This window comes from Gouania willdenowi, chromosome 16, assembly GCF_900634775.1.
Source record: "Gouania willdenowi chromosome 16, fGouWil2.1, whole genome shotgun sequence".
In the NCBI taxonomy this organism is placed as follows: domain Eukaryota; kingdom Metazoa; phylum Chordata; class Actinopteri; order Blenniiformes; family Gobiesocidae; genus Gouania; species Gouania willdenowi.
This window is the reverse complement of record NC_041059.1, coordinates 20,387,988-20,413,019: the sequence shown is the minus strand read 5'-3', so window position 1 is coordinate 20,413,019 and position 25,032 is coordinate 20,387,988. Positions and strand designations below refer to the sequence as shown.

General features: G+C 38.4%; 1 protein-coding gene across 3 annotated transcripts in view; it reads left to right on the top strand.

Moving 5' to 3' along the window:
* The window catches only part of LOC114477992 (ankyrin repeat and IBR domain-containing protein 1-like), a 34,050-nt gene extending 9,871 nt beyond the window's left edge, over positions 1 to 24,179 (top strand). For all 3 annotated transcript variants that reach the window (XM_028470737.1, XM_028470739.1, XM_028470738.1), the window contains exons 6-20: positions 917 to 1,125; positions 2,794 to 2,882; positions 2,965 to 3,109; positions 4,864 to 5,030; positions 5,106 to 5,194; positions 5,760 to 5,890; positions 9,664 to 9,798; positions 12,494 to 12,580; positions 12,813 to 12,879; positions 15,558 to 15,703; positions 16,089 to 16,267; positions 16,348 to 16,399; positions 20,120 to 20,231; positions 20,874 to 20,917; positions 22,873 to 24,179. In XM_028470737.1, coding sequence (XP_028326538.1) covers positions 917 to 1,125; positions 2,794 to 2,882; positions 2,965 to 3,109; positions 4,864 to 5,030; positions 5,106 to 5,194; positions 5,760 to 5,890; positions 9,664 to 9,798; positions 12,494 to 12,580; positions 12,813 to 12,879; positions 15,558 to 15,703; positions 16,089 to 16,267; positions 16,348 to 16,399; positions 20,120 to 20,231; positions 20,874 to 20,917; positions 22,873 to 23,754 — 2,534 coding nt within the window. In that variant the 3' untranslated portion in view covers positions 23,755 to 24,179. The remainder of the gene's footprint in view (positions 1 to 916; positions 1,126 to 2,793; positions 2,883 to 2,964; positions 3,110 to 4,863; positions 5,031 to 5,105; positions 5,195 to 5,759; positions 5,891 to 9,663; positions 9,799 to 12,493; positions 12,581 to 12,812; positions 12,880 to 15,557; positions 15,704 to 16,088; positions 16,268 to 16,347; positions 16,400 to 20,119; positions 20,232 to 20,873; positions 20,918 to 22,872) is intronic.
* Positions 24,180 to 25,032: the final 853 nt, after the last annotated feature.

Sequence of the window (25,032 nt, the reverse complement as noted above, 5' to 3'; positions counted from 1 at the left end):
GCTAGTTGAAGTTATAAAGAAAGCACTTTATGCCTCAAATAACTGGTTTTTAAACGGTAAACTGTCTTAAAAAATGGCTGTTTTAGTGGCGAGCGGCGTCTGTGTTAGGAATTACAACAGCCTATTATTGTAACGATTGTCTTTGGCTATCTACGTTGAAGTAGAACACACAGCTACTTAAGCATCTATTCTCATCATCAGTCGGACTAATGCTGCTTTATGAAGTGTGTTTTTTACAGCAGCAGAGTGAATCATAACGGTCAGCTGTTTAAAATATTCACCGGAGTTGCAGACTCATCGCTTCCTTCTCAGTTCTTTGAGCACAGAAATGATCTATTTAAGATGGTATTCCACAGTTTTTTTTTTTCCTACCACTGCGTCCTATTGAGTCAAACAAACGGAGAACACGTCGGCTCATCTGATAAAGGCGATACAAGCGACTTTATCGGTGACTTGTAGAAGTAAAACTTTTTGCGCTTCAAATCACCTATATACTGAGAGTAAAGATATTAATTGTGGATAAATCGCATTAAAGCGATTCAAACAACTATTCACAACCATTGCTGTATGTATTCATATATATACTGTACTATATGTATGTATGTGCTCATGTCTATACAGGAAGTGTATATTTGATGATGAATAGTTTTAACAGTGTTTTAACCATTTTCCATGCTCTCTTGTTATGGGTACATCTCAAACAAATCCAGGGTTCACTTTGTTAAATGTTTTACGTTAACTTAGCAAAAAAGATTCTATTTCATTACTACTTAATTTTAATTATATATTTAATTTTAACCACTTGACTTTAAAGATTAAATCCCTCCTCCTGATTTAAATGCACTTGAATAGTGCTGCATTACTTTGCTTTGTATATGTTTCGGTCCTTCTAATCCTTGGTGCCTTCCTGTATTAGACTGGGACAGGGAGAAGCTCCTTGAGGCCTGGATGACCAATGCAGAGGAGTGCTGCCAGCGCTCAGGGGTACAGATGCCTGACCCACCACCGAGCGGTTACAATGCCTGGGACACCTTGCCCTCACCCCGGACGTCACGCACCACTCGCTCGTCCATCACCTCCCCAGACCAAATAAGCCTTGCTCCTGCAGAAGAGGACCATGCTCTGGTGAGACAGTGCTTTAGACTTACTAATGTGACAGGAAATAATTATGTTGCTTTTTAGTCAGACAAAGAGGGGTTAAGTTTCATTTAAATTGTCTTATGTCAAAATGCATGGACACCAGGGTTGGGGTCAACCCTGTTAGCATCTCTTATGATAACGGGTCTTGAATCAGCTGTAAATTACATTAAAAACAAATATCTATTATCTAATTTCTAGGTTACCTTGTTAGGCTTCCTAATCGATGGAAATAAAGGTTTTGATGTTTTTGGTGTGGGTGTCTGAGCTTTTTTTGTTGTCAGTATACCCCTAGATTTAAATACCTAACCAGCTGTAGTGTTCTTTTGATTAAAATGCATGACACTTTTTAACAAAACTGAATAATATTTCCAAAGTAGAAGGCATAGCTGATTGGCAGAGCATGATTGAGTCACAAACCAAACTTTTAGTTTTTCTTTTATAACGTTTGACGTAAAAAGAAAAAAAGTTTCTAAAACCCTCTACCAAGAATAGCAGGCACAGATAATGAGAGAATCCTTTTTCAGTGTTTTGAGACTATCCCGTTGGTAAAGAAGAGTGAAATGAGAAAAAAGCACCAGCAGCCTCAGGGAGCCACATGTTCTGCTGACCAAAAAAACTCTTTTGGGAATTCTGGACGTGTAAAAATACAAAGACCGACTTTATCTGGCAGTTTCCCTTATCACACCAGTCATCCTGTATGCTGTTCCTTTTTGTTGGCGTCATAAAGTGAACACCATTTAGTTGTTCTCTCTCCACCATCAGCTTCTTTCTTTGTCCATTGGGGCCACCAGTGTAATGCTTTAAACATGATGTAGTATCAACACGTAGTCTAAAAATATAAATTATTTAGGTTTAGCGCCCACAGATCATTAATTTAGGCATCTTTGAAGATTGCAACCATACCTCTTTTGTGTAAAATAACAATCACTAACTTTAACATAACATAATGCAACACACAGTGTGTTAATAGCCTGCAAGGTATTAGTCTTTGCAATTTTTTAAAATAGTGTGACCACAGCTTTACCTAATTTAAGTTAAACAGTGCATATGGTCACTTTCTAAGTACCTATACATAATATACACACTGTCCATTTAACATATTGTTTTACCTACAGCTTTGTACAAAGGTGTGTGAAGCTGGTTTTTGAAGGCAAATATATCACTGCTGGCGCTTAGTGTAAGAAAAGGTTTTAGATTATTCATTTTTATGTTAATGTGTAATAAACTGTAAAATTGGACATATTAAAATTTGTGATGATTCGGTTGCAGCCAAGAATTTGAATTTCGGTGCACCTCTGATTCAAATGTCTCGATGCTAGATTACAAACAATGCTGCATTGTTGTAATAAATAGATCATTTTATTTATAAATTAACGTATGCAGAAATTACAACTAGTGTTCTACTACCGTACTATGTCCAGTGTGACTGAATACTTTAGAGGTGCCACTATTCCACGACAACTAGCCATTACTCTAACTGTTTCAGGACATAAAGTTTTACAGAAAACATTTACTCGTTGCGTGCGCTAACATACCATGCCACAGAGAAAGTGTTAATGTGAATTATTCAGTTCAGAGTAAGGCAGGGAGTATTTTATGGCCAAATGATTAGAGTGATTAACAGTCTTTATGCTTTCTTTTTTTTGTTCACAGTGTGGTATCTGCATGTCATCGTCCTCTGTCTTTGAGGAACCTGTGGACATGCCATGTGGCCATGAATTCTGCCGGGCATGTTGGGAAGGGTAAGTTTATGCTTTCATTTGACATTAATCATCCTTTCTGCACGCATGTTTATTCTCTGCCCACAAATGTGTTATTTCCAAGGTTTCTAAATTTAAAAATCCAAGAAGGAGAGGCACACAATATTTTCTGCCCAGCTTTTGACTGCTATCAACTTGTGCCTGTGGAAGTCATTGAGAGTGTTGTCTCAAGAGAGATGGACAGGCGCTACCTGCAGTTTGACATCAAGGTACAGTGATCAATCAGAACACTATGGGATCAAAGTGTCTAAATTAAACTAGATCTAAAGTAAGTGGACTGATCAGGAAATCAATTAACAGGCAGAATAGGTGAATGCAGAAAGGCCAAATCAATAAAATGGGATTTTTGTAAAACATTCGTTTTTCTTTTGTTTCTGTGATAATAAACTCACAGCATTTTATTTTTATTTACATTACCTGCATCTTTATCAATAAATAAGATATTATTCATAAACAAGAATAACAAATTCAGGTGGTAGAGGGTCGTCTTCTGATCGAGAGGTTGGGGGTTCGATCCCAGTACCTGACTATGTGTCGAAGTGTCCTTGGGCAAGACACTGAACCCTAAGTTGCTCCCAGTGGTCGACTAGCGCCTTGCATGGCAGTCCTGTCCCACTGGTGTGTGAATGTGAGAGTGATTGGGTGAATGAGCTGATATGTAAAGCGCTTTGAGACTGCTTCAGTGTGGTGATAAAGCGCTATATAAAATCAAGTCCATTTACCATTAATGCTTCAATAAAAAGGTTTTCCATCTCATATATGTTTTTCTATTCAAATAAAGCTTAGATATTTTACCCACACTTTTTAACTCATTCAGTGCCAGCCATTTTCAGATTTTCTACCCCCCTCAGTGCCAGCTGTTTTTGAGCATTTTGACTGATTTTAAAGACCCACAGAATTTTTTCTACTATGACTATCTGAAATCTGAAAGATTCTGAAAGATTGAAGCCTCTACTTTCACCAAAAAAAAAAAATTGTTTTTGGCTCGTTTCATTCTTTTGTAATCAGCCGTTGAATAGAGCAAGTTTTACACAAATCTTCAGTTTCAGAGCAAAAAGCTGAGAACTCTAACATCTGAACATTGTTTCCTTATTTAAAAAAAAAAAAAAATCACTGAGACCAGGCTTTTGATGGCAAAATTATTATTATTTTACTATCTGGGTCAGAGTTTAATGGATTTCTTACTGTATTTTGGCATTCTTCCAAGTTTCTCTCCAGTCACTGCACACACGCAACTTCCTCTTCCTCCCGGACATGCAGAGTGTCACTGCGTTCCCCGTTTTTTTATATCGTTTTATCTCACCATTGCCACATTGTCCATGAGTTCCACACATGCTCTGGTCGAGTGTGCGCTGCTGGGAACGTCAACTCTCGTAAGTAGCGCCATTTTCTGTCTTGTAAATGCCTTTCCTTTTTTCCCTCTTAACTCTGCTCAGCATGGATGATCTCTCATCCAAAGGTGCGCTTCTACCTCCTACATTTCACCTATTATTTTGCTACCCCCCCCCCCCCCCCCTCCCGACACGATGACCCGTTTGGCCCGGTTAGTTGATTATCAATAATGTACTCATGTCCAAACATGTTCTGTTTTAGTCTGTGGAGCTGTGAGCTGCTGGATACGTCACAATATCACTCTGTAGCACCATAATCTCACTCGTTATGGCTTCTTCCTCCTTTGCTGGGTAGCATCAGTGGCTAATCTTTCATCTAAACGTGTACTGCTGGCATCTTCAGTTGGTTACTACAACACCCCACAGCTTAGATATTGACGAGGGACCTCCGCCAGGATGTTTTCTAGTAAACTGTGAAAAAAACGCAAATGACGAGTTATCTCGTCAATGGTACTTACGTTTGGATTTGAAATTGCAAGTTATCTCGTCAATGGCACTGAGTGAGTCAAAAAAAAAACATTACAATGCATTTAGAATGTATGGGAATATATATTTAATTTGTATGTTGCCAGGCATTTGTTGAGAACAATCCTGCAATCCGTTGGTGTCCAGAAGTTGGATGTGAACGAGCAGTACGCTTGAACACCCAGAGCTTTGGTAGCTCCAACCCTGACCCCATGAGCTTCCCCCTTCTGCGGGCCCCGGCTGTTGATTGTGGCAAGGGCCACCTTTTTTGCTGGTTAGTCGTGACTAACGGTAATGTTTAGTGTACATTAAAGCTATATGACAGGGCTAATAAGATTGTACTTTTTAGGGAATGTCAGGGTGAGGCCCATGAGCCTTGTGACTGTGAAACCTGGAAGTTTTGGCTGCAAAAAGTTACGGAGATGAAACCAGAAGAATGTGAGTACTGATGTTAATGGTTTGCGTTGGCTTTTGTAGTAAGTTTAAGTTAAAATAGAAATAAACTGTTGAAAATTTAGTAAAAGATCATATTCTTATGAATGACTTATTGAACAACATTTTAAATTGTGTGCATTTATCTATTTATGTGTTGTCACTCAAAAATAGCTTTTGTCATGTGAAATTTAGATATTCACAAAGTAAATCATGAGTAAATCCGCTCCTTGTTACTAGAAAGTGCCACTTTATTTAGGGATTTGTCAAAACATTAAAGCTATTTTTTTCTTTTCGCACTTTCTTCCAGATTCTTTCATACTTTGGCATTTTAGGTAGCACCTCAGGGATGCCTTCATAATGGCCAATTATTTAGTTTTTGTGTCTTTGTGAGTGGGCACATTAGATCTTGGGAGATGTTAACACAACTGATAAACTATGCACATTATTCAGGCCGGACTTTTTCTTACTCTACGCACTGCAGTGGTTGGTTGTGATGATGTGTTAATGGTCATTATTGTTCTGTCTCAATATTCCATTATTTGTTTACTTCCCCTTTTTCCCTTTGAAGTGGCTGGTGTGAGTGAAGCCTATGAAGATGCAGCAAACTGCCTATGGTTGCTCTCTAACTCTAAACCATGTGCCAACTGCAAATCTCCAATACAGAAAAATGAAGGCTGCAATCACATGCAGTGTGCTAAGGTGAGTTAGCTCACGTGTTATATTAAATACTTGTTGTTTTATTGATCACTGTTGGCCCAGATACCAAAGGTTAATTTGCAGACTGAATTTCATGTATTTCGGATGTGGTCAGTTTCTCTGAGGAAACATGACATCAGCCACCATAGACTTATGCCCACCTAGATGCACCAAAGGCTAGATACATGGTGATACCATCTACCTTCCAAAACTTCCAAACGTCAAGCAAAGGTGCCAAGACCTAACATAAATAAGGACTCTGCTTTACTGTTTCAATTTTTTCAAAATTCCTTTTCAGGGTTTACCCATTTTAGTGTCACGTCTGCATCACTTTACCGTTTTGTTTCCGTTTCATAATTTGTTCCTGTTTACATGACTTTTCTGGCTATTAAATGTCTTTTATGCTTCAGAGAATTTCCATAAATGGGATGGTTATGCTGAAATCATGCAAGGTTACATAGCAAGAGTGATGTAAGCCACAACGGTAGACCCTCAGCCGCCAGTTTAACGGGATGTTTCTGCCGTGATGTATCACCAGTTCAACTAATACTCAAACAGCTAAAACATTTCTTTGTACCAGTGCCTCTTCATATTTTAATGCAGTCAAAATAATCTGAACCGTTTGTTCGTGTATTAAGATAACATGGTGAAAAATTTCTTGACATTTAATCACCCATTTTTCAATGAAACACAGCATATAAATTTGGTTAAGTTAAATTCAACTTTATTCATATAGCACAAATTATCATCTCGAAGCACTATCAAAATATAAAATTCTGAAGCAAAAAGAAAAAAACCCAACAAATCCACATGAACATGCATCAACTACAGTGGGGAGAAAAAAACTCCCTTTTAATGGGAAGAAATCTCTGTTAGAACCAGGCTCAGAGGTCGCAGCCATCTGTTCCCACTGGTTGGAGTTAGTGGACAGAAAGAGCAGAACAGGATAGAGAGATAGAACACCAGAGTGGGTTATGTTCTCCCAAGACCTGCATGTGAGGTAATAATAAAAAATTAAAAAAACATGTTTCACATTGCTCTCTCTGTTTCCAAATGTTAATTGTTTTTTATTCTGTCTGTTTTAAGAGATCAGAGAAAATCAGAGGCCCTACAGGACAGTGTAACAAATTGTTTAGTATTCTTGTGAACGATGATTTGGTGGAGGGAAAAGAGGCTGATATTTAGACTGTTGCTAAAGGACAGAGTACGAACAGAGCTGACAAGTTAGGATCTTTCTGTCTTCATGACAGCCTTGTCACTGCCACTGTCTGTTAAAAAGGTTGACTAGATATAGAGATTGGTTGGAACAAAGTGGAGCAGCTTTCCCAGTCTAAGATGACACAAAGGGTTCAGCCTCTTGACCCGTTATTACCAGGTAAGATAAGGCTTACCTGTTGCCTAGAAACAGAGGACTTAGTGTTGCCAAGTAGCATTTGTCTTGTCACAGCTCTTTTGTTTGCCCTGTTCTGCTTGAGACTTTTTTTTTTTTTCCATTCATAGGCTTTTCATTATGTTTTACACAATTAGGATTTTTGGGCCGATCAGTGAGTTTAAAAAAAAACTATAACCGATCATATGAATTCAGGTAGTTTATTTTAGATAATGACCGAAGTACTACCTGATATAGATTCACAGAAAATCAAATGGTTTTTTTTTCTCGGCACCTAAACACAGCCTTGTGACTGTGAGGGAATGGAAGAGTTGAAGAATTACCACGTTGTCTGTCTGTCTCTCTGTCTCTGTGTGTGCGTGTGTGTGTGTGTCCCTTTAACTGCGGATGAATGCCCTGGTCGCTTGACCATGTGTGGAGTGAGGGAGCGTGTGAGACAAGAGCAGATTGATTATAAGCTGTATGCGATTTTTAGTGATTGGCAAAATAAACGTTGCAGCTGTTGAATTAAACCGGAGTCCCATGTCATACTCAATGACTGCAGTGAAACAACTACAGAGAGTTGGAGATGAAGCTGTGGAGGAAGACCACACTGGAACTACGTGAAGCCTACACTAGCATTAGCATTAGGAACAAACACGGTTACTGACTGGCGTCACAAAATCTGGAAGTTAGGTGCTCAACCGCTCTGCTCGACATTTTTGTCACCTTTGTGCACAAATGTGAGTGAAATAAAGCTGTGTCACCACGTAAGGCAAACAACTCTTCGATGTAAAAGAGATGATAAAACAATGCAATGGGAGCATCTACAGAAAGTTTAATCCGGACAATGCCATTGATTGGATCGGCAAATTAGCACGCTACAGCCGATCACATTAATTGCATAAAATGCAAAATATGGACCGATTCGATATAGCCGATCAGATCGGTGTAAGACCTAGTTTTCATTCTTCCCTCTTTCTGCTCTTTTATTTTCTATTGTGTTTTCCGAAGTGTCACGTAAGCATGTTTCCAGGACAACAACGGTCCAAGCTATTGGTTTTGTGCTTCTTTGTCAAATTTGTCAACTACGAAAGCAAATGTGTCACAGGGAGGGAAATCACTTGTAACAAAATTGTCTGGAGATGGGAGTAGTTGTAGCATTTGTTAGTCTGTCATCCCCTGTGGAGCTGACTGATGTCAAAATAAAGCTTGAGTGTCTTCTGGAAGCAGAAGGCTTCAAATGTTCTCTATAAGTTGAAAATTGTTGCTGGCGTTGTTTACTTTACTGCCAATTTTTTGGATTACTACAATTCATTGCTTTTCCCCATATCAAACAAAACCCTTCAGAAACTTCCATATACCCAGAACAGCACTGAAATGACTGCTCATGAGGACACACACCTACACACACACACACACACACACACACACCTGTCCCTCTCTCTCCGTTGGCTCACTGTCTCTGCCTGAATAAACAACACAATCTGTCTCCTCACTTTCCAGTGCATCCATGGCAATGCCCCCCCCATCCTTCCCCCTCACCTCACTGAACTCCTCACCTCACACCACAAACCACACAGTGAAAAAACATTTATTAATAGCTTTTATAACATTAAAATGTTTTGTTTTTTAGACTTTATTTTATCTTCATTGATTTTTATCACTTTGAGATTTTCCAATTTAAAATGCACTTAAAAAATTAAATGTAAAATAACTTATTAGTTTCAGAAGAACAGATGCTAAGAAAGCGATAGCTGAAGCAGGACATGGACACATCTCTATCTGTGTCTACATGTACTAAAGCACCAAGTTAGTTTGGATATGGTTGATCTAATTAGGTTATGGCAAATTCTCTTCACTGTTCCCAGATTTTTTGCATAGTTATCCTAACTAAGGCAAATTCACTTTATTCATTGTTCTTTAAAAAAAAAAAGGAACCTTAATATTTGATTAGTTTATAACTTTGCTTACTAAGCACGCAAAAGCTCTATCTAGGTTGTATCTTACATTTAAAATTGACATTTCCCATAATATAATAGTTGTACTTAATGGCAAACAAACCTTTCATATTTGAACCTGTCATTGAGTGAATTTTACAGATGATACAAGTGAACAGTTTTTCCATAATATGAAATACTCTTCTTAATCATTCTGAAATCTAGGAATCTAGGAATGCTAATGCTTAATTATTAATTCCAGCAGTTAAGCCTCTATTGGTTTTAGTGTATTTGGGCCAGATCATTATAAATTTATGCTGAGCTCTACTTTGGAATGATGAGGCTAAAAACCAAAACATACGAGGAAGTATTTAATTACGTGTCTCATTACACAAGACAAGCTTCATCAGTTTGTCCTCGTGCTGTTTGAAAACATCAGCTCTAAAGATATTCCTTCTGCTTTTTAGTGCAAGTATGATTTCTGCTGGATCTGTCTGGAGGAGTGGAAAAAACACAGCTCATCAACAGGGGGATACTATCGCTGCACTCGCTATGAGGTCATCCAACAGGTGGAGGAGCAGTCAAAGGAAATGACAGAGGAGGTAAATGTCTACCGTTCCTTCTCTTAATATACGACTTGACAGCAGTTTGTGGTGTGCATGGGCCAAATAGAGCTCAGTGAAAGCCTTTGTGTCCCTGGAAGTCTGACGTAATCTGACAAAAGCAATTCTTATGGTGAATAGGGTGGTGTTGAAAAAACACATCAATAACAAAGTGATCCATTAAAAATAAAAATAAAAATACAGAAAACTAAAACAATAATTTAAGGGTAAACATTTTCAGGGCCATTTCCTGGGTGCATTTAACTTAGTCATTCTCAAGTGATCCAGTTAATTGTTGTTGGCATTGCTTTTTTGTAAACATTCCATTTCTGCCAGTTCTTTTCATTGGCCACGTTTATATGGAAGTTTTAATTCCTTTTTAAAGCAGAATATAAGTCAATTCCTCTTAAACCTGACCTTGTAAAGACTTAATTCCTAATGCTACTTTAATTCCGAATTAAACTTCATTCCGTTTTTATTTCTGAATTACATAACTCTTCTTTCTTGTAAACAGTTAACAACACTTAATTCCACTTTAAGTTAATTTCAGTCATTTTGCGCATGTGCAACTTGCGGCAACGATGCGCTGGGTGACGACATAATCCAACATGGCGGCCCGGAATAGAGCCAACACTATTTAATAAGAGCTTTCAAAGACATGGATATAATGAAAAAAGGGTATAGACGGAGGCATAAACATGCGGACATTAACATGAACACATGGACGCACAGCATCAGCAAACGCAACAGGCTTCATCAGACGGGTGAAGCCTGTTCACCCGGAGATGGAGGAAATGCGTCCCCATACTGCTGCATAGGCTGTAATATCACCAAGTTTATCATTGTAATGATTGTTAGAGCTTCTATCTTTACCAGGAAGCAAATATTTATTCCTGGTTATTGTTTTCGGAGGTTTTGCTGGGCTTTATTTACCGGTGATCAGTTCATATCCCCTTTCTGCTTCGTGGACCAAAGTGTGTTATTGTTGAGCTATTGCTTCAAAACTCCAATCAAAATGGCGAAAATAGTTCTCATGTGTGTTCTTCTGAGTTACAGCCAACAAGAAAAGGTTTGTTGTGTGTTTCTCCCGATGGACGTGATTGACATGATGCGTCACGTTCGCCTCCTGTCCAATCAGAGCCTTCCCAACCCTCAGACCTAAAGCGGGATTAACTAAAGGTTTTCCATGTAAACTTCAGTTCGGAAATTACTATTTCCATGTAAACATGAAGCAGAACACTTTAATTCTGAATGATTTCATTCGGAATAATTCCAAATTAAAAAACATGTAACCGTGGCCATTGGTATGTTCTTTAAGCTGTAGTTGGTAAGTCAACTGTTCCATCATATAGATAGATGTCCTGGATGATCTCAAACTAGCGCTCTTTCTTTGAGGATTTGACATTGTACCAATTTCTGGTTATGTCTTTTTTTGCTTGCGATCAGTTTATTAAATTTATTTTTATTTATTTTATTTTATTATTTTTGAAATTTTTTTTAAATTTTTGTATTAATATTTTTTTAACTTTCTTACATTTATAAGTTGTTTATATGCTGTAAATTACAAATAAAAACAAAAAACAAAGTTATCCATAATTCATACTATAATGTGAACCCTAAACCAGCAACGATGAGTTAGAAAAACAAAAATTACACTTAAAACACTAGACTAAAATTAAATTCAAAGGCGAATCTTGGATTTTTATACCAACACCATTATCAGTTGTATTGCGAGAAACATAACATAGCTGTAGCTTCTTGTTCTCAGCCAGGAGAAGAGTTAATTATTTTCCATAAACTACAGGACACACTTTATCCTGACACACAGAGTTACTGTATAATCCAAAGTGTTTTTACCCAAATGGTTTTACTACTATTACTCAGGGTTCCGGCGGATCCTTAAAATTCAGGAATCTAAAAGTAAGGCCTTAATTGTCATTGAAATGACTTAAAGCAATGTTTCAAAAGTCTTAAATTTTAACTCATAATAAGTATGATTTTATGATTGTAATTAGTCTCACATTTCAAAATAAATGGTAACATTCATACATTATTTACTGTAACATTGCATAATCATCACAGCGGAACCAACTACAAAACAGTGCTGTAGTTGCTTTCAACAACATTTAAGACAATTTGCCTGTTCAACGAAGATTTTGTAGTCATCTTGTGTATTCTTGGAGTGATTTTGATTATTTTTTGTGTGTATTTTACTGTCATTTTGTGTATTTTTGAGTGTTTAATTCGGGGGCTGCCAGTCACGTCTGCACTAGACACTGGAAAAATTGTCCCTAACCCTATGTAATTGATGTGGTGTTTTTTTTCCCCCCCTATTGTGTTTACTGTGAAGTTGGTTTTAAATGTAATTTCAAATGGCAATGTCTTAAAAGGTTTTGTCTCTAATTTTATTCAAGATGTAGGGACCCTGATTACTATCTTTAGTTTTAAAAAGACTAATCTTAACAAGTGTACCAAATACGAGTATCTTAGTCTCTATGCGCTCACTAAAAGCTGGAATGAAAGTTCTCGAGCTGTCCACAGGTTGATCCACTTGTTTTAAAAGAAAAAAATAGCTTACCTCTTTCATTGATTCCAGTCGAATATTTGTAGCAGAAAAGTGAGGGTTTCCCTTTTTTCTGTATGCGAGAGAACGACCTGCAGATTTAGTGACTAATATCTCATTATTGTTCTGCAGGCAGAGATGAATCACAAGAGCTTTCAGGAACTGGACCGTTTCATGCACTACTACACGCGCTTCAAGAACCATGAGCACAGCTATCAGGTAAACCTTCAAAGTATGTCCGCTCGGTTTACAACCGTAATGCTTGCACTGGGAACCTGGACGAAAGTGTAACACTGAAACATGACTTTAAAATACCTGTGGCTACATTGACTTTTATCATTTTATTGAGTCTACTATTCAGGCAGTCCTTCCATTGCTTTGGTGGGGCAGGCCTCTTGAGACAGGTTACCTCACTTATAAAAGCTAACGGCCTCTGTTTTCCACACACAAGCTGGAGCAACGCCTGTTGAAAACAGCCAAAGAAAAGATGGAGCAGCTCAGTCAAGCCCTGAATGGAAGTGAGTGTGCAGCCTGCTCGATCCTTATTAAACATTTAGACATATCTTAGTCTAGTCCTTTGATATTTAGCTTTGTGGAAGTACGTAGGAGGGAGAAAAACAAAGGGGCTTTAATTATTTATGACAGCAGTTGGTTTAGTTATTACTCAGTTTCACGTCTAAGGAACAAGGAAGCCTAGTGCTTTGCATAAGCTTTGTCTGAAGTCCTTTAAACCTCAGTCTGTGCAGACAATTGTCGTGGGTTCAGCATTCGCAAGCCTTGCTCTGAAATGCAACAATTTACATTTCAGTAGATGTCGGTGGCTGTAGTATTGTTGTCATGAGTTAAACCCATGTTAACATTACTATTTAATATGTGTAACCAAATGTGAATACGCACATATTCAGTTTCACAGAGCCTGGCAAGTTGCCACTGGCTCGTTCCATTTTTCATACCTTAACTTCAAATGTGAGACACTCTGTCACGAATCTAGATTCCTGGCGTTGGGAACGTGTCGGAGCTCTGTGTAACCCCAGCATAACCTCAATGTAGATACAGCTGTTCTGTGAAGAACTCAGACATTCATTGGAGAACATTTGTAAATAAATGACATTTTTTATTTCCCCACTTTTAAACACCATGTATCAATTTCCTTCCACTTTACAATTCTGCAGCCCAAAACTGTGAATACTTTGGAAAGCCACAGTAAATACACAGATGAGAGGTTTATAAATAAGACGACCAAAACTTGGCCACAAAAATGTGTTTGTTTGATCAGAGGGTCACATGATCAACATTCATGTCAGCATTTAGAAAAATAATTCAGATTCAGAATACTTTATTTATCCCCGAGGGGCAATTCAGTTTCAGTTACATCCCGCCAAGTAAACATGAAGAGACAATCACTTACACAATCACAATTATATAAGATGGGGGGGACCAGAGCGGAAAGAACTGTGGGTCGCCACTAAGGCAGTGCCCCTTATCATAAAAAAGAAGTATAAAAACATGAGGCAAGAAGAGGGAAAAAGGCAGAAAAAAACTTCGGCTCTCACAGAAGTGCCAAAAAGACAGAATTACAACAAAATTTCGAGGACATAGCACATGTGGTCGGGGAGAAGGGAACACGTGGGCGGGGGGTGTTGGGGTAAGGGGAAGGTTGGGGTAGGGGGTTTGGGGTGGAGAAAAGAAATAATTACCAGACGCTGGGGGGCGCAGGCGTGCAGACTCTTGTGGGCACTTCACCCGCCTCTCCTGTAGCTTGCAGGGAGGGAGGGAGGGTGGACCTTCGATTAATTTCTGATACAGTTAGATGACGTGTGACGACCTTGAGATTTGGATCAGAAACAAAGGTCCGGAGGGGGGTCTTTCTGCACAACAGCCTGGTGGTAGATGAGACAACCTTGACGGCTGGCTTTGGGAGCCAAAGATGTTAAGCGATTTGTTTTTGATTCAGGCTAGCTCCATTTCGATAGCCTTGAGTCCCGGTCCCTCAGCAGTGAATCCATTAAGATGGCCTTCTAACTAGTGAGCTGAGCATTTAACTTCTCTAAGATTGAATCAGTTCAGTGTAAATGTTCCAAAGCACCCTCCTACTTGCTTTTGGAATCATTCATCACATGAGTCTGAGTGTTGAGAGCCCTGCTCCATCTTTCAGAAATGACTGGCAACCTTCCCAAAACAGCTGTCGACGTAATATGGACTTTGCGATAGGTCAGAAAGCTGCCAGCTCCAATCAGTAGCATGCCTGTTACCATACATACAATCATGTAGCTCTCTTCAACGTCTTCTATGGAAAGAATCGACAGACGCACAACTCGCCACTTTTTATAAGGGTCGAGCGCATAACCAGCCATAAACGTACCGCTCGGACAGGCGTCCTCACCACTCTGTTCTTTTTGTCGAAAAAATGTGGTTGATTGCATTGAAAGACCAACTGATTAATTCCATTATTCCAGATTTCGATAGAGAGGCTACTAGTAGATTCACAAGACCAGACAAAGCGAAGCAGCAGCAAGGACAGATATGGGTGAGAGAGAGGGAGCAGAGAAAATGTGACCGCCCTCGTCAAGAACCAGATAATGAGCTGTCTGAGCAATAATACCAGAAAGAACTAAAAGTTTTTGTGTGTTTTTCTCTCATTCTGTGTATGTTTGTTATTGTCTTGCTCGTTGTAAGACATTTTGTGCGTTTCAGTAGTCCTTTTGTGTATTTTTCCAGTAAAATATACGTTTTTTGGAGTCATTGTGTATGTGTGCTGTCATGTTGCTTTTTTTGGAATAATTTTTTGTGTATTTCTGTTGTCGTTTTGCTTGTCTGTTAGTACTGTGGGTTTGCAGTCATTTTTTGCGTTTTTCTTGTTTTTTGGTGTAGCTTTGTTGTCATTGTCTGTAATTTTGTGTATTACTGTAGTAGTTTTGTGTGGTTTCTCTTGTCTCTTACTGTATTTTTCTGCAATGTTGTAATTCTTTGTATTTTTAATGTTTTTTTGCTCTTGTTATGAGTATTTTCCTATCTTTTTTCGAGGGCCGAATGTGGCTGAATGTCTGCCATAAATGCATGACATGAAACATTAACTACGGGTTGTATTGTACATTAAAGTTGTTAATGCCCTCTCATGAATTTGTTTGAAGTATAATAATTTTAGCTGATAAAAGTTAGTTTCTTTTGAAAGTCAGTTTTTCTTTTTTTTTTCCAGGAGAAGGGGAACCTCCTGACACAACATTCATCGAAGACGCTGTCCTTGAGTTACTAAAGACTCGCCGCATCCTCAAGTGCTCTTATCCCTATGGGTTCTTTCTGGAGCCAAAAAGCACAAAGAAGGAGATCTACGAGCTTATGCAGGTTTCAGGCCTTCTTACTGAGGAAAAAAAACAATTGTGCACGGCAGCTTGTCTTGGCTATAAAGCAGTGACTCTTGAGTCTGCCTCAGTTTTTTCTCCACACATAAGCCTTTTGATATTAATCAACTTATCTTTTTTCTGTATTTCACTTCTGATAACCAGCGTAAGGTATACACATTACATTTCATACTTTTATCTGTCAGGATTAAGATTAAGGGGCAGGGGTTACACAAATCTTTAATCTTTATTTTTTTTTTAAATGTCAGTTTTTCTTTTAAGATTTGGTCAAATATGACCTTTTCAAATTTAAATTTCATTGCTACAGTTATATCAAATGACTTTAATATTTGAAAAACCATCCCAACTAGCTTTGTCTCTGCTGTCAGACGGACTTGGAGATGGTGACGGAGGATTTAGCTCAGAAGGTTAACAGGCCTTACCTGCGGACTCCAAGACACAAGATCATTCGTGCCGCTTGCCTGGTGCAGCAGAAGAGACAGGAGTTTTTGGCCTCGGTTGCCAGAGGAGTGGCACCAAATGACTCTCCAGAGGCCCCCAGGCGCAGGTAAGACCCTGACTGGCAGCTCCAGTTTTAATTTAACTCCATCCTCATGCATATTGACAAGCTACCTTCTCTACTTGCAGTTTTGCTGGTGGAACTTGGGACTGGGAATATTTAGGATTTGCATCCCCTGAGGTAACAAAACTTGAATTAGATTGATGAAAAACATTTTGGCTTTTGTAACTGCAATTAAAGCATTGCTTTGACTGCAAACATCCTCCAAATACTTCACCTTCATACACCAGGGTTTTACAGACATTTGGGGGTGAAGGAGCCCTTATATGTGATCATCAATGATGAGAGCAGGGTTTTGTGCAACAATTTATTCATTCATTCATTGAATGTCCTGAACTAAATAGGTTAAATAGGTGTGATTTATGTGTGTGTGTATTTTGGTTAAAAATACTTTTACTTTTGTCGTTTGGGTTACTTTTGGGCAGCAAATTTCGAGTCTTTTCACTGAAATTCAACTTATTTTCAGTCATCAGGACTATTTGAATTATAATCTAGTTATGGTGAACTACATGACATTAGTTTACTAAATCTGTCGACTAACATGTACAAGATATTGGATGGTAAATTCACAGATTTGATGGGATCATTAAGTAAGACCACATGTTCATATGAGTTCTGATTGGATGTAGTCTCAGGTGAGGAAATGATAGATTAGTTTTCATTAGTCAAAGAAAATATAAATATATTTTGATGTAGTTTCCGTTAACATGTATCTTTTTTAATTAATCATCGTCTAGTTATTGTCACTTAAAAAGTGTAGTCAACAAAAACTGAGGAAAGTGTTTAGTCGACAAAATTAAAACAGGTTACTCACTTAGATTTTTTTTTTAATTTTATTTATTTATTCAGTTTATTTTCGACATGGTTACATTTACTTTCACATTTACATTTTTTTATTTATTTATTTATTTTTTTTTGTACATGCCGAAAAAGGAGACGAGAGAAGCAAATTGCTTATCTAAGTCCCTGTTGTGGTTTGTTTTTCATTTTAATGTTCAGGATTAAAACTTAAAGAAAATGTTTTATGACTCCCAACCTGTGGTTTGTGGACCTCTAAGGGTCCCCAGACTCTACATTATGAAATATTACCATTAGTCACTACAGATAATACCCGAGCTTCGGTTTATTTATTTATTTATTTATTCAGTTCATTTCCGACACGGTTGCAATCACAGAAATTCATTTTGACATTCAGAGCAGAATCACATTTTTTTTTTTTTTTTTTTTTTGTCCTTTTACATGCCGGAAAGGGCGACGGAAAAAAGCATTATGCTTATCCAGAGCCGTCCCCTGTTTCAAACAACAAATCAAGAGGGAGATTTTATATAGATGTGTTGTAATCTAAACACTTTGAAGACATAAAAAGTCTTAGTGTAATCCCATCTGTGTTAAATTAATCATTTAAATGACACTTGTGGTGCATACTTCAGTATTAGGTGATAATCACTGATTGAATCAGTCTCGTATAATTATCACATCTGATTGTTTATATCTCAGTTTTTTATTAGATGCAGGTACTAATCTGCTAATGTCACATAATCCATTCTAAATATTCTTAAAATGACATTTATGAGACGCAGTGCTTTATCTGTAACGTCCAAGCGTGAACCACAATCATTTGTTTTGTAGTGTGCTGGAAGCTGGATGTGGAGCAGCAGTGAAAAAGCATGATGACCCAAAGATGGCCATGTTATTCTACACACTATAGTGAGCCAGATGGTTCAGTGTCCCCTCTGCACCCATTTAAATTGACTAAACGCACACTTCTCTGGCAAACACTGAAGTAGGCTGCTCCCCATCATTGCACATTAGTAACAGGTGTTAGAAGTTAACACTTAGCAATCATAAAACTGTCAACCACATAATGGCTTGATTATTGACCTCTTTTCTTTTCAACACAGCTTGATGTATGCAATCAGTAGTGTTATGCAAATCAATACATTGTGGCAGAATCTGAATATACAAGATTTTTTATTGAGCTCAAACTCACTGTGCTGAAAAAGTTAAACTATCACCCTTTCAACTGTAAGCTTTTGAGGATTTTCTATCAGCATAAATGTCTGTTTCTGATAAGAGAGTTTTTGCAGCCAAAATTTTTATCTGTGACTGCGGCGAAGCTGGAGTTTATGATGTTTAGTTTATTTAAGTGTGGCAGTTAGACACGAAAGTGAAGTGACATGCAGTAAAACAGGACCTGATCTGAGTGCAAGTCAACCGTCATTTATCTCCTTGTGCTTTCCTCTACAGGGGGGAGTCAAAATGTTTGTTGTGGAAAAGGTCAATTAGGAAAATAAATGAGTATATTACTCCCATCTGCATGTGAAAACAAGGTTAAAAACCACTTATCCTCCTGCCATTTGTGCCATGTTGGCTTTAAAAGGTACCAGTAGTGGAAAAATAGATGACGTATAATGTGATTAATGTATAACCAATGAAGATTTTGTGTTAAACATATTTGAAGTACTTTTTAGAACAAATTCATACCTTAAAATACAATTCATGGGGAGCAGCCATGTTTGGCCGGATGTAATGCCAAGTTGTTGATTTCTGTGCAGTTTTTTACATTAGAACACAACTGATTTTTTGGGATTTTGATCTTTATTTAGGTTTCTGTCATGCTTTTTTCCACATTTTTTAAAATATCAATTTAATTGTTACTACGGACATCACACGGATGTGGATTAGAGCTACTTCTGATGTGGCTGAAGCTGTTATTGTGAGCTTTTGCAAAGCTGGCACAACTTGGCAATCACAGCACGTATGAACGTGCTTTTTAGACACGGAGGCTCACGCAATGTTACTCGACGAACTGAGCGACAGACGTTAACTGAATCTACTCATCTGAAATAAGTGGATGTGAAAGTTCAAATATTAGTTAATTTATACAATATCTCGCTTTGTGGAGATGTGCTGCTTTATTAGACAAAGTAAATCTTCTGATGTCTTTTTTATGTGAGAGATATAATAATTAAAATACATTTCTGTAAATGGAGCTGTTTGCTCCAGTCTTTATATTGTAGCATTTATTATTTATTTAGTGTAAATTAGTATTATTATTATTATTATTGTTCTATTACATTACATGAAACAGTTTGCATATCTACGAACTATGGGGAAAAGCAAGAATGGCAGATATAAAAAACCTGAGATTTGCATCTGTAGCGCTAGCCAAGAATGATGATCGTATCATTTTAAAGCACGCACAATATTTTTACCTGATGCTGAAAGCATTTGCACATCATTAAAATGGCCTCAGATAAAGCGTTTCTGTATCTCAGCTGAAGCAGTAAATGGAACACCACATTATCAGTGAAGCAGGATGACAGTATCTCACAGCCACAGCTACAGATGGCTCACTCCCTGCTTCTCATAATGACTACAAATCACTGCAATGGAAGCTAGTTTAGAACATGAAACATACAGTGGATGATAGACCTGTTGTATAACTGCAGCCCAGTGACTTATAGAACCAAGTTAGGTGATCAAGCAAGTAACTGATATATATTAAAGTAAGTGAGCATTCAAGTCCCAGAACACAGGGTGTTAATTCTGCACTTTAACAAACAAAAAAAACATTATTTTTTAAAAAAGAATGTGTGGATCTCAATATTATATAACCTAATTACTTTATCCTTGTCCTGACTGACCAGAAATCTAAATATTATAGGAAGCTCCTCTAGCAACAAAGTAAAGTTAATAATTATTTAAAAAACAAACTGATTGCCATTTTACAGATTTTTGTTTTTGTATTTGCATTTGATTCTAGCACATAACACAATACTAACACTACTTGGTCTTATAAACCTTTTAAAAAAAGGCTTTTTATGTTGTACTTTCAAGGAGTATGCTGAGTTTCAGTACAGGCGAAGACACAGACAGCGGAGACGGGGGGACATGTCCAGTCTCCGTAGCAACACTCCAGACCAAGATGACTTCAGCGACAGCACTTTAGGTACAGCCGTAGATAAACGTGATCAGATTGGTATGTGAATTTTAAGGGTTTATTTTGGGTGACGCATCTAAGTGAATCAGAAATTGATTGAATCCAGTATTGAGATCACATTAATACATTTTTGATATACACCACTATGCACAACATATGCACCAAACTATCCATATGGTTACAAGTGAGTGGTAATATATCAATTTCTCGCTCTATTTTCTGCTCTGGGAAGAAAGATTTAATGTGCAGCTGGAGAGCTCAAAGATACCTCAAGACTTAAAGACAGATGCCCTAAAACCATAAATATTGACAAACTTTCTTCCCTTCTCCACTGGCTTTTCTACACTTAGCCTTGGGGAAGGAGGGAGTGCAATTTGTTTGGCTAAGTAGAGAGAAAGATAGAGGAAACTACTTTTTGGACTTACTCATTCACTAGCTTCTGCCAAAAATGATTGAGTGATCAGTGCATTTTCTCACATTGCTGAAACTTTTTTTTTTTTCAGCATTTCCTCAATCAAAAAAAAAAAAGAAATTAAGAACTGATAAGTGGAGTTCAAGTGATTGCTTTCAATTTGATTGTGGGAATAGTAATGATGTGAATTGTAAGGCTGTTAGAATGTCTCAATGTGTCTTTTTCTTTGTTCTCCAAAGACCCTCTGGAGATTGGAGGTGAACACAGGCATGGCCCTTTGATGGTAACTTCAACATTATTTCTTCTTTGTAGATGCTGAGAGAAAAGTGCAGCCTGAGTTTTTAGCAGATCAATAGCACAGCCCATGTCTAGAATCCTCCGATTGCTGCATTTAGAAGGACATTTAAGGGCGGTGTCCATAGGAACATCTTGCTATAAAAAAGTGGGATTTAAGTAGCTTTTTCATGGATGGTTTACATGGGAGCTGTCATTCAGAATATAAGTTACATCCTCTTTAATCTGACCTTGTAAACACTCAAATCCTAATGCAAATGTCATTCTGAATTACACACACGCGTGATTTTTATTATTATTACTACTCACCTTAGTTACAAATGTTGCTCACTGAGGACTACTGCTGGTCAATATTTACGGGGTGTTTTTTAGGGTATTAGACCCACTTTAGTCATTTTTAAAAGCCCTTTGTGCAGTCACTCATGTAGATTCTACGCAGTTTTCCACTTATCCTGAGTTACCATGATTACCTGTCAACATTGAGCTGTCCTGCAAAGCTGCATTTAAGAGAGTTTTATTAATTTTTTTATGAACGGTATCATTGCAGTCCAAACAAATCCAACAATGCACACCCTTGAACTAGGCGGCAGCCATGTTGAAAGTTTCAGGTCAATCTGAGCCTCATTCGCAGAGATATGTGAGGAACACACACACAGACTGACAGAGATATAAATGAAATTCTCTGTCTCCAATCTCCACCTGGCTTCTTGATACAGTAATTAATCTTTTGTTTTCCATTGGCCTCGACTGTCACCAGACCTCAGTCTAACAGAGCCATTTAAGCATAAAAAAGTAACAGTAGCGGGGGTGTCAAACTTATTATAGTTCAATTTAGTTCAGTGGCCAAATTTGAGAGCAGGTTGACCTCAAGAGGGCCACATATTTTATGCTGGAGTATTTTCAACATTATTGTTCCCTAGTTTGTACTTGTACGTAAACATAAAATACAAAATATGTAAGAACCCGTCCATATTCAAGCAATAAGTGACAGATATCAGTACCAACAGGGTTTTCACTTTAAAGTTCCTAGATTTCTCACCAATTTCTATTTAATTAAGGAAAATGTTGTGTAATAATTAGATGAAAATTATAAGATTTTGTAAGAATTTTGAGGGTCTTTTTTTTTAACAGTTTATTAAAAATTACTGCAATCGTGCAATATAAATCCCAAGAAGACTGTGAGCCCCTGCAAATATTGTTGAGTTTCATTTACACAATGATTCATGTTTTCTGCCATTTTTCTCTCCTGAGGGCCAAATTGGATGCTCCGAAGTGCCGGTTTTGGCCCCCGGGCCATGAGTTTTACACTTGTGGTGTAAAGCCACTAAAGCTGCAGCAGCTGCTGGATCATGACAATAAGGACCAAAACTTCCAGAAGGGTTCTACCCAGTTAACTAATAATCCAGATGGAGATCTTGAATCATTCCTGCATATGAGAACCTTTAGCTATAATAACTCACTATCACTTTTATCTGCAGCAGCAAAATCCCCCCTAAAGAAACTATTTACTCCGGTTTGAGTAGCAATTGTTTAGCACATTAAAGCTGAGCTTTCAGGGATGGTTCAGTACAAAAAGGATTCAGGCTGGCAATTACAGAGTGACTTGGGAACTTTCTTAAAGCAAAACTTCATCACTGGTATTTTTGACAGACTTGTTAACAAAAAAAAAGAAAATCAATGAAACTTCACTCGTCTTAGCTTTTCCAACTCAGAAGTATTACACTGTGAATCTACTACGCGCAGACGGCAGCGTCCCAGCTATGAAATATTTATTTGCTTTAATGTTTTGTCAGCGTGGCAGCAGCTGGTGTTTTCTTTGTCAAACCTGTCTGCGTCTGCTGATAAGTGTATTTCTTGTCCGTGTTTGTTGCGGCACAGTTTAAAACCAAAATGGTGCGTGAGTGCTTTGTGATGCTGATGCGGTGTATTGATGTGCCTCTACAGGCTCTGGGCTCCTTGGATGATAACGACCCCAACATTCTGCTGGCTATTCAGCTGTCACTGCAGGACTCAGGGATGGCAGGAAGTGGGTCCAGCAGTGATGTTCTCACCAATGAAGCTTTGCTCGGTGCAATCGGCACCTCCTTGCCTTCTAGACTCGAGCAAAGTTCTTCTGTTGTTGAGGTTCCTCCCAGAGCTTCTCTAAGCAGCTCCGAACTGCTCGAGCTCGGGGATAACTTGTCACGACTCGGCAACATCAACATTAGCAGCCAGTACTCTGGAAACACCAGCGTTTCAATCTCTTTGCAGCACCGAGCCTACGGCGCCACTCGGTCGCTGCCTCCTGGCAGCAACTCCTCAACACGCCTTTTTTCTTCTTCCACCGATACCACAGACCCTTCCTCGTCCTCAACCTTAGCAACTAATGCTAACCTCCTGGGCAACATTATGGCCTGGTTCCATGATATGAATCCTCAAGGTATCACACTGGTCACCCCCACCTCCTCAGACACCGACTCCAACCTGTGCTCACTCCAAACAGAAGAAGAAAGCTGCCTGCAAGACCTTGACAAGGGCGGGGTTGACACCCTTCCAAACAGTAAGAAACCCGAGGAGGTCATGGCAGATGTGGCGTTCTGCTCCCAGAGACAGACTGACATGGAGGAGAAGGAGTGTGCTGTCGCTGAGAGGCCAACTCACTTAGATCTAGTTGGGCTTGACAGCGTGTCGGTACCTTATAAGGCAAACTCTGAGAAAACTGCAGAGTCCGCTGAGCGAGGCATCCCAAAGGTCTGTCACGTTGACACGCCACAGTGTGACTCCGTGTCCGAGCAGCTTCCCAGCACCAGCTCCTCTGAGTGGGAGGATCAAGTGCACTTGGTATGATCTGAATGGCTGGGATGGGGTAGAGCGTTTTGGACGACCAAAAACCACAAAAAATTGCAAAAGAAAAGGAGACAAGGGATGTTTGCCGATGCTAATCAGGAGGAATGTACACAGAGAATGTGTCAGATGGGCTCAGCTTGAAGGCAGGGGGACATTTTTATACCCTAATTTTAGAGCAGTCTGAATATTTTTTTTATACATTGCCAGCACTCCGCTACACACGGTCCTCATGCTCAGAAAGCACAAAACAGATCTTATTTAACTCACACTTGCATTGAAGTGTTACTCACATTCACTGATTAAAGAGTAACTAAACCCCAAAACCAATATTTTTCTGCTGAATACTAATGTATTTGGGTATTAAGTAGTGCTGTTGATTGATCCTGGTCCAACTCTCAACATTTTTGTCAAAGTATTTCAATTTGTCATATGTTGTTGTAAAATGTCAGAGTGACTGCCCTCTATGGGTTGAAACCAGGCTGTTACAGTTGATTTTTGCTATTGGCTGAGAACAAGATCATGTGACGTTGTAGGACCATCTTGCATCACAAACAAGCACTAGTAGCCCCGCCCCTTTTATAAAAACTAGCACCTGTGGATTCTACAATCTGTGGTGAGTAGGTTGGATTGAGAGAATAGTGAATAGAGAGGTATAGTGAGTAATGAGTAGCTAGTTAGCTTAGCATAGATTGTTTATTGGAGATTTTATAGTATAGACTGGGCGTGTCTATAATCAAGGCCCATAATCAAGGCATTTTATTTTAATTTCCCTCCTAGTGGCAGGTCAGGAGAAAGCAGGGGTTTAGTTACTCTTTAAGTACAAATGAGTGGTTTTTTTGTCAAAGCCTTTAAATTGTTTGTTTTTTCTCTCAGAGGTAGATTCATACTTTCCTTCCAGATCAGGTCAGAGGCAAATGCTTCCACTGTACATGGTGAGTGGATTATTGAAATATTTAATGTATTTGCCCTGTACATATGTCTCTCTTAGGTGCCAAACAAATCACCGACTTATAAAAAAGCACAGTTTGCATTCACCAAGTGGATTATTTAAAGCAAATTGTGCCTGTTTTCCTACATTCTCAGCTAATGTAAATGTGAAAGTCTGGAGCCATATTTCCCTTTTATGTTGCAGCTGAGACACGCAAACCTCACTAACTTAAAGCTTGTAACTAAAACATGAACGTTTTTAACAAGTTGGGCTTCAGAAACACACAACTTGAGACAATTATGACAGTGTTTTATGAAAGGTAGACACCACCTAGCTTGTCCATACACTGA